This window comes from Polyergus mexicanus, unplaced genomic scaffold (genome assembly GCF_030449975.1).
Source record: "Polyergus mexicanus isolate NDT 795.1 unplaced genomic scaffold, iyPolMexi1.0 SCAF_2, whole genome shotgun sequence".
Taxonomy (NCBI): Eukaryota; Metazoa; Arthropoda; class Insecta; order Hymenoptera; family Formicidae; genus Polyergus; species Polyergus mexicanus.
The window spans coordinates 6,395,339-6,405,418 of NW_027223322.1; the positions used below are offsets into that span (position 1 = coordinate 6,395,339).

Sequence of the window (10,080 nt, forward strand, 5' to 3'; positions counted from 1 at the left end):
GAATATATTGCATCATATACGCATTGTCGATTATAATGAAAGGGGAATCTCTCTCTCTGTTCGAAGGTCAACGTGGCGACTTACCTATAGGTTCCTTTGCTCTGTGGACTCTCATAATCGATACGTCTGCGTTTATGCTCGTATTGCGGGGAACCCACAGAATGTGACCGTGTTCTCGAATGGCTACGAGAGCGGTGACGCCTCCTACTTCGCGGCATCTGTAACAAACAAGATATTTTTATGTATAACTTGTATAAATATATATTGTACGTTCTATTTTTACCGTATAAAGTGTTTTAAAAATTCAGACTTGTTGGTAAATATTTTTGGCATTCATTTTACCTTAACATTAAGATTTTTGATGGACAATCTAATTGTGCCCGTATTCAATCGATTAATCAGCTTTATCCGGAAGAGTTTCAATCATGTAAATGAATAATAATATTAATCCTTTATCGAATAGACGTGTTCTCATTATTATCCTTTATATGGAATCATTGAAAACGACGTTATTTTACAGAGTTGGGTAGACAGACATTTAAACGTTGGATGAATTCGACAGAATTTTTTCTACCTACTTTACATCGAGGTCCCTCGATGAAGGGAGAGATAGATCAATGCGCACAAACCAGACGAGGATAGGAAGAATATATTTAGCATAAGCAAGATTTTTTAATGCTACTGCTTGTTGCAAAGTTTGTTTTGTATCGCTTCTACAATACTTTTTATATTTTCTTAATGTTTTTTCTACATTCATTTCATTTCAAGTGCAAGAAATATAAAAAACGATGCGAAGAAATCCGTGGAAATGAAAGAATCGATATCTCTCCAATTATAATTAGAGAAATATTTGTACGAATTTAATATCAATTATCCTCTAGTTTATTAAATTGACATTTTCTACCTACGCATGTTGTAAAGATAGAAAAAATATATACAATTTAGAAAAAAGGAACGAGAATCTTTAAACGAAATTAATTAACTCAGACATATAGTGCGATTCAATTGATACGAGATTATACAGGGTGTCCTAGACCACCCGTACACCCCTTTCCTTTCAAAAACTAAACATTTTAGAGAAAAACGTTTTCAACAAAAATTGTATGGTTTTGAGGGGGCCATAAGATGGTGACAATGATTTGACCTTGGAAAATCATTTGAAGGTCATGTGAAGATCAACTTTAAAATCTTAAATGAAACCCCCTATTTTTTATTGCATATTCTTATAGCTTACCTCGAGAGCTTTCCAAAACACTATAATAAAGTATTTTTTCATTAAGTACTTTTTGAGTTATTTTATATTTTAATCTGACATATTTTGATATAAAAAATAAAATATTTCGTAAAATATTCAGTTTTCGATAATTTTACCGTAATACAATATTCTATGTACAGAATAATAAGACAAATTAATTAGTGCCAAAAAAAAAGAAAAAAAAAATTGCTTAAAAAAATACATTGTAAATAATTTTCTTAAAAACAATTATTTTTTATACTAATTGATTTGTCTCATTATTCTGTACATAAAAGTATTACGGTAAGATTATCGAAAACTAAATATTTTACAAGATATTTAATTTTTTATATCAAAATATATCAGATTAAAATACAAAATAACTCAAAAAGTACTTAATGAAAAAATAATTTATTATAGTGTTTTGGAAAGCTCTCGACATAAGTTATAAGAGTATGTGATAAAAAATAGGGGATTCCATTTAAGAAATTAATGGTGCCCTTGACTTGACCTTAACGATGCCATCCAAGGTCAAACTAATGACACCATCTTATGTTCCCCTCAAAATTATACAATTTTTGTTGAAAACATTTTTCTTTAAAATGTTTAGTTTTTGAAAGAAAAGGGGTGTACGTGTGGCCTAGGACACCTTGTATATTTAATGTTGCAGCGCATTAATCATTATCGATTCAGATTTCTTGCTCCGTCAATTTCGCCGCTATTACATTATCGTATAATGTGTCAGTCTTAATCGTTAATAAGCGATTATTTTTTTTATCAGAAATAAAGTAACAATAAAAGAGATATGTACAAAAGCATGCAAAATGTAAAGAGAACTAAAATAGAAAGATTAATAGGATCATATTATATATAAATCTCTAAATGAGATAATCTCTCTTCTTCTTTTTTTTTTTTTACCAAACATTTTGCCATATTTTTCACAGTTGATGGAACAATCACACATTAACATCGTACGTTATCTAAAGATACAGTATGTTATTATTAGAATCTAGAAAGAAATCTAAAAAGGATTAATTAAATACCACACTGTTGACGTGTAACTGACATGAGTCTTCTAACAATGGCTGCGATCGGAATGACGCTAGAAATCCTTCGAAGCGTTTCATCGACCAATCAGGGCAAAGTGAGTAAAGATTTCTTTATTCTAATTGATTAATGCAATGCTTCGAAGCATCTCGTAGTGTCCTCTCGATCGCAGCCTATATATATAAGTTTTATGTGTGTTCATGCGATTGCAGTTTATGAGCATGAGCTGTGTGCGACAAGATGAAGGTTACTCGATAAAGTCGACAAGAGCGCGAGCCTCGGAGTAATGCGAGAGATAACGCGATTTTTGTTCGAATTAATAACGGTATAACGAGACGCGAGATAGTAGACGTAAAACATGGAACAGACAGTATAAGGGGTGTGTATGTAGAGAAGGATCCGCTCCCCCCCCCACCCCACCCCCCCCCGCAAGAGCGAGGAATTTTAACGGAGCCCGCGTACGGGAGCGTGTACTTACTTTAGGAAGGCGAAACAGGCTCACTTGATCCCAAATGAAATCGAAGACGGACGATATCCAGGAGCGTGAGGATGATGCTTGCTGTACGACACTGTTTTTCGACAACGACGTGGACATCGGCTCATAAAATTCTGCAAAACGTGGGCAGTCGCATTCGTGAAAGCGTCATGGACACCACCGTACAGATCGCAGCCCACTCTACGCGCGCGCGCGCGCGATGGGAGGGAGAGAGGGAAGGAGAGAGGGAGGGAGAGAGGGAAGGAGAGAGGGAGGGAGAGAGGGAGGGAAGGGCGAGGGGGCAAGGGACGAAAACGTCTACGCGAGATATGCTCTTTAAAAACGCGAGAACGTGTAACGAGAAAAAAGAAGAGAAAGAGAAAAGGACGGCGTTTCTCTCTAAAACTCTAGGAATACGGTTGCACGTTTGGCGTTGCGTGTCACGCCGTGTCACGTTGATCGAGACGCGCGTTATATTCGCCTATATTCAGACGAGCCCGCCAAAATTGCTCGGGCGGACGCGATCGGAAGTTGGCGCGGAAGAGACGCTCGTGTGTGACGAGACGACGACACGATGCTCGTGGGGGGCGGGGGGGGGGAGGGAGGTTATGCGTGATACCGGGCCGTATGGCGTGAAAATTGGATTAGCATCTTGGCGTGGAATGCGACCTCGTCTTTGGGATCGATGACGGCACGTCGACGTGTTCCGCGAGAAACGACGACGACTACTCGGAGAGGCCGTCGAGGGGAGGCCCCCTCCCCCCGTTTCCCATCGAACGGGATTACTCGAATGAGTCGATCTCCCTTTCGACGGGATTGAGCAAGCGGGGGAAAGCGTGCGAGGAATTGCGAGTGTTAGGGCACAGAGAATTCACCATAAGGGGCCTTTCGGAGCCTCTCTATCGGCGGCCATCTTGGAATTACAGAGAGGTGCAGCAAATAGAGGAAACGAAATGCACAACAACCACGCACAGATCCTAGTCCGGGTATCGCGCGATGGATAGATTTGTTACCCACGTTATGTAATGAACTGATGCGGATTAACAGTGTGGAGTTTACGGACTTACGTCTTTAGAGGCAGAATAGGCTCGCTTGGTCCCCAAAATTGAACCTACGAAAATGCCCGAGAGCGCGACTGTGCGCGACGTACAACAGTGTTGCGACAACGACGTGGTACTTGGGACTTTGGATCAATGCGATTGGCTCGAGGTCTCTTCGGCTTGACTTCGGCGACCCTCGGCAAGCCAGGGACGTGTCTACACGTGGCCCTCTACTGGTCCTTATATACAATATTGCGCATATTGACTAAATTCAATAAATATCAATAATCGTTCATTTATGATAACGCGACACTTGCCACAAATTTCACGCGTGTTACGTAATAAATAATTCACATCGTCAAACTAGTAAAATTAAGACGTATATAATTTCTGAAGAAAATTTGTTTATGAAAAACACGAAATATATTAATAATCAAGTGTATACGTATCTAAATAATATACTAGTATACTTTAAAAATTAAACATAAATATTTAGAATTATTCAAATTAAATATATTAGTATAATATTTACAGTTGTTAAATATATAAATATTATTAATTAGTATAAATCAAGTAAAAATAAATACAAAAAAATAAAAAATGAATTAAGTATATTGGAATACTTAAATATGCTCATTTCGAAATATACTAATAATCTTTAATTCTTTCTCGTAGCTCTCTCTCTCTCTCTCTCTCTCTCTCTATATTCAATATGTTAATCATTATCGTTCATGCGGATGAGTCGCCCCTGGGAATGGCCGATAATGCACGAAGCGAGACGAGTGCACACGAACTCAAGTTGGTACTTCAAAATACTAGGGAAATTTCGATTGATATGGGAATGATGTGTTCGGGAAACGCGCTTTTAGTACTATGAGCGTGTTCTGTCTTTGTTCAACTTTCAGTAAACAACAAAGATAGAACGACGCTTTTAGCGCATAAGCGTGCTTCCCGAACGCAACCGAAATATCATCTACATGTAATAAACTCCACTTATATACTATATTATATTAATATAATGAATTATTTTGATTGATTTTCGATGTTGTTTCATTGAAGAATCGTTGATGATTAATAAATGCGACTTTAATTTTTATACTACTTCTATATATAGGGTGGAACACATTTATATTGAGATACCTAAATATCTAAAAAATAAAGCAAGATAGAAAGAAATGTTTCAGACAAAAGTTGTTCGGTTCTAAGGGGGTCATAAGATGGTGCCATTAGTTTGACCTTGGGTGGAGGCGCTTCGGTGATTTCAATCTTATTTTATTTTCTTTACGCCAATTGATGTCTCTCATTTTTTGTGCTTAAAATATTAAGGTAACATTATTACAAAATAGATAATTTTATGAGATATTTCATAGTTTATGTAAAATTATGTCAAAGTAAAGTAATAAAATAAAGTATAAAATATCTCGTAAACTATTAAACTTTTGGCCATCATACCCCTATAACTTTTCATACAGAATATCGCAAGGAATCGATTTATGTAAAAAAATTGGGGTGTTTCCATTTAAAAAAGCAAGATTGACATTGAAATCTCCGAAATGCCTCCACCCAAGGTCAAACTAATGGCACCATCTTATGACCCCCTTTTAGAACCAAACAATTTTGGTTTGAAACATTTCTTTCTATCTTGATTTATTTTTTAGACAGTTAGGTGTCTTATATATATATATATATATATAAGTATATATGCATAGATATAAGCTATATACTTTAAATTTTTTTTTATAATTATTTGAAAAATTCAGGCATCTATGAAACGCATTCGTGATAAAGCCGTATTTTATTTGATTCAAAAGCTTAAGTTTATAGAATTATATAATTTTATGTGTTGTCTACTGCAGAGATAACGAGTTAGTTACAACGATAAAGTATGATACGCGGCGCGTGATTAGGAGACGAATAAATACTCGAAAGTTTAAAAAGTATTTTACATACATATAGAGACATGTGTACATATACATATTTATAAAAGCATACACATTCCATTCGTTTAATGTAAAACTTTTTAAAATAATTGATTCTTTTGTTCTTTGCGCGAAATCATTTCTATAAAGAATTAATAGTGTCGAGGAAACAATATATGTGTGTTACACTCGACTAAATAACATTTTACATCAATTATAAAAAGATCTGGCGTACCTGTTTCCAAATGCATTTCTTAGCTATCCATGTAATGCCTTCCCTCAACAGATGTTCTATCGTACGCCAAATCATAATAGATATTAGCAGCAGAATTGCAATGAACAGGCGATATTTGTCAAGATCAGCATGTAAATATACGATATTTAGCAAAACACACACGAAAATATGTAAGCCAGACTGATGACTGACAAAGTGACCCACGTAGGTGGCACCACATTGCGAGCGTTGATTGGACGAGAGAATTGTATTGTTATCAATTTCCAGCATGTATTAGCCAGCAACGGTCAGTATAAGGTATCATGAATTACTGTGTAAGATTAGATAGTGAAAAAATATACAGAAAGAACATTCTTCGAGAGTAGACGCATAATGTTAATGGAGCTTTTATAATTGGATTATATTATTGTAATTTCGCGAAAAAAGGGATGTAGATTGTAATTTTTTAATTTATTATTTTATTTTTTAATTAATTGTTTTATTTTTAAAATTTTATTGAAATATGAAATAGTAAAAAATCGTATATCCAAACTTTCTTAAACATTTTCATCGTTTTATCGCGGTTTTTGTAATGCGCGTTGCTTTCAACTAAAAAATTACATATGACTAATATAATAAACATCTATTTTCTCTTAAATAGGGATGAAATAATATAGTTTAGAGAACTGAAAAGGAGAAAAATTGGAGAACAATATTTCGTTTAAGAAAATTATTTTTTATATTCGAGCGCATTTTTCTCACAACGCGTTACTATTTTTACTTTAAAAATTGAGCGAGCCATTTATAATATTATATATTACATTATATGTTTACCTGAGTTACTACGCCAAATGAAATGTATTTTGATCGGTCATGGGAGAAGTAGTTTGTCGTCGTCGTCGTCGTCGCTATCGCACCTTCCGGAATTGTCCATAATTCTCTGCAGGTATGCTGAAACAAGATCAAATCATGTTAAATTCCTGATATTTTGATTGACATCCGTGATTAAAATTTGTTTTGCGGAGAGAATAATATATATATGTATAAAGTCAATCACAAAATTATAACTTGTTCGCTATTATGGCGGTTACCCTACCAAAAAAGAGTAAGTACAAATTTGATTTAAAAATTGGATATTTAGTATTATCTATACATATATAGTTTAATATTCTCTTGATTTTATTAGATTATATTCACGAATAATAGATAGATATCAAGAAAGGACATATTTTCGAAAAAATGCACAAAGTGCGTTTGATGTAAAGATACACAATTCGCTATTTTTATAAAATAAATCCGCGATTATGACAAAATTAATCTTCGCTTGGTTGACAGAACGTCAATAATACGATGCTAGCTCGATCATTTTGCGCACGAAACCACGTGACTTGCACGAGCTTGCGCCAATGGCGAACTCACGAATAAAGGAAAAAGACCGCGACCCAATTGCATGAACAATGTGAACAAATTGAATCCTCGATTAATTCCTCTAGCTATCTCGCTTTTCACGTTACAGGAGAAGCGATAGAAAAGCTCCTTAAAAGTTAACCTGGAATATTTGGAAAAGATGACATAATGACGTCGGAAGTCATTTGTTAGGTATGTAACCGGGAAGGGGTAATATCGAGACTACCTGCATGGCGAGACACAGTCGATCATAATTATCCGAAGCTATCGAGTAGCCGCAGCTCACGCCGCGGACACCCCTCGGGGACAATCTAAAGAGGGAACGCAGCGCGGTACTTGCACACATCTTAATCGCGCGGGTGGCACTCACCAGAAGCAGCCGTTGTAGGTAGTGAACCTTATCGTTCGACGCCTGCGCTGTGACGGTGGAATTCACCCCGAACACAGCATGCGGACGTTTCGACATCGGGTGAAGGTCGACGGATGGCCTGTCGGGGATTTTGGTGTCCATCATACGTTACCCGTCTCAGATCCTAAAACATGACCTTTATATATACAATATTACATGGTTTAAAGTTGATCCGTAATTTTTATATTTTCTATTGGAAATTATTTTAAAAATTTGGAATCAAATCTTGAATTACCTATGTATATCGGAGAATTTCTCATATCCAAGTCGAAAATTTTCTACTTTCGATCTTCAATCTATTTTATTTTATTCTATTTTATTTTTTTCTTATTTTATTATTTATTCTATTAATGGATGAGTGTATTATTGAAGAATAGTCTGTAAATAGTCTGTTGATCTGAGTTATAGCATTGCAAATCAGTGAAATCTCACTGAAAAAATCAGTTCGTAGCACAGTGGCTATTAAAATTAGTGATATTTTAGAAAATGTATCTCATATTATATAATATTATATATGAAATAAATTTATAGCGTTATATTATTATATTATGGTTAAAAAGGATCTGAGTTTTTCTTCTCTTTTTTGTGAATTTATCACATTTTAAGCATTTTAAGAATAAAGAGATACAATATATGTATCTAATTTTGAATTTGAATACTAATTATATGTGTTTTATTATATTATATATGTACGTATGTGTATGTATAGATACTTTTTGCAAAAAATATAATAATTTTAAATAAATAGAAAAAGTCTTCAAAGCTACATCTTGCGAATATTACTGACTTTTTAGTGAGATCTTTTACTAGTACGATCAATGGGATATAAGACGGACAAGCAAAATATAAATGTTCTTGCTAAAGATCTTTGAGATTCTCATTAATCTTCAATATTAACTATGTTACTTTAAACAATTATTTAATCCTTTTTTATATTTCCTCTTTTAAATTTCTAAGAACTGAAAAACTTCTCGTTTACTGTCTACTCGAAGTTCGAAATGGAAGCTCGCTTCCTATATAAATTAAATCCTATCGAAATCCTTCAGAATCCATAAACATGAGAAAATTGAGAGTGGAAGGAAATCGAAAGTGGAAGGAAAATCTTGATTCGGATTTGCAACGCTCGATAAATATCTCGCTTTCCGAGGATCGAAAAATCATTCGAGCTTACAGATTGGAAGACATTTGTGGACCAGAAAGACTGTCCTCGACGGCAGCGGCACTCCGCGAAGCCTCCGAAAGGTCGCCGACGAAAAGAAAGGTCTAGGTCGTGTCCTCGTTCTTCTTTGAAATTTTGAGTGACTGACGTTTGTTAGTACGATGCGAAAACAAGCTACGGTCAATCTATCGCTTTCGCGTTATTTTATTTTAACAGATGCGATTAATTTATCGATATACGTATATATTAAAGACACATTTCATATATATATATATATATATATATATATATATATATACAGGGTGTCTGGCGTCAATCACCGGTCGTGTGCAGGTAGAGCAGATGAAATCGAAAAGAAAAGTCCTTTACCATTTTTTTCTATAACACTTAATAAAGGAGTTATTATTGAGTAAAGTCTGGCCAATCAACGCCGATCTTTACCCGCGCGCTGTGAAGTGTGCAGTGGCGCCACTATCAGGCTCACCGACGTACGCCCGGCTAAGGATCGGCGCTGATTGGCCAGACTTTACTCAATAATAACTCCTTTATTAAGTGTTATAGAAAAAAATGGTAAAGGACTTTTCTTCTCGATTTCATCTGCTCTACCTGTACACGACCGGTGATGCGATTGACGCCGGATACCCTATATATATCTGCATTGTTATACGATATGTTTTTGTATTTCGATCACATACTTCTATATATTATATAGAAGTCTGTGATTCCAATAAAATAGCGCACGATTGTCGTTAATGCGGCTCAACTGCATCAGTACGTAGTCGATGAGAAGCTCTCGAAATAGTATGCATCTTGTATAATGCAGAACGCAAGTGGTGGGGATAGAGAATGGCATTCGATATATCGCGTATTAGTTAAAAAACATCCGACCCGAAATTGTGTCGATGGGTCACGCGTGGAGGAGGATCTTTAGAACATTCAAGGGAGATTTATATTTGTGTGAGAGTTTTATTTATAATTCCAATCCTGTTTAAGATGCAGTTACGTCCATCTTCCAAATTTTTATCAATATTCATTGTTACTGTAAAATGTGACATAAATCGATATTGTGCTATTTTCGGAGCAAAGAGAGAGAAAGTATCTAACTTTTCCGTCACCAAAGTATCTAACTTTTCGATTCGTAATTATATGTATATCGCATATGTTTCGTGATTAAAA

The 10,080-nt window shown here is 35.2% G+C and overlaps 1 protein-coding gene across 2 annotated transcripts in view; it reads right to left on the reverse strand.

Moving 5' to 3' along the window:
• Positions 1-7,603, reverse strand: part of Doa (Darkener of apricot) — a 28,565-nt gene extending 20,962 nt beyond the window's left edge. The window contains exons 1-4 of one of the 2 annotated variants that reach the window (XM_070315679.1): positions 7,563-7,603; positions 7,349-7,478; positions 6,764-6,880; positions 85-218 (exon numbers count right to left, since the gene is read on the reverse strand). In XM_070315679.1, coding sequence (XP_070171780.1) covers positions 85-218; positions 6,764-6,880; positions 7,349-7,478; positions 7,563-7,588 — 407 coding nt within the window. In that variant the 5' untranslated portion in view covers positions 7,589-7,603. Of the gene's footprint in view, positions 1-84; positions 219-5,950; positions 6,236-6,763; positions 6,881-7,348; positions 7,479-7,562 lie in introns of those variants that run through there. The other variant, XM_070315680.1, reaches the window with a different exon arrangement.
• Between the last annotated feature and the right edge of the window lie 2,477 nt (positions 7,604-10,080).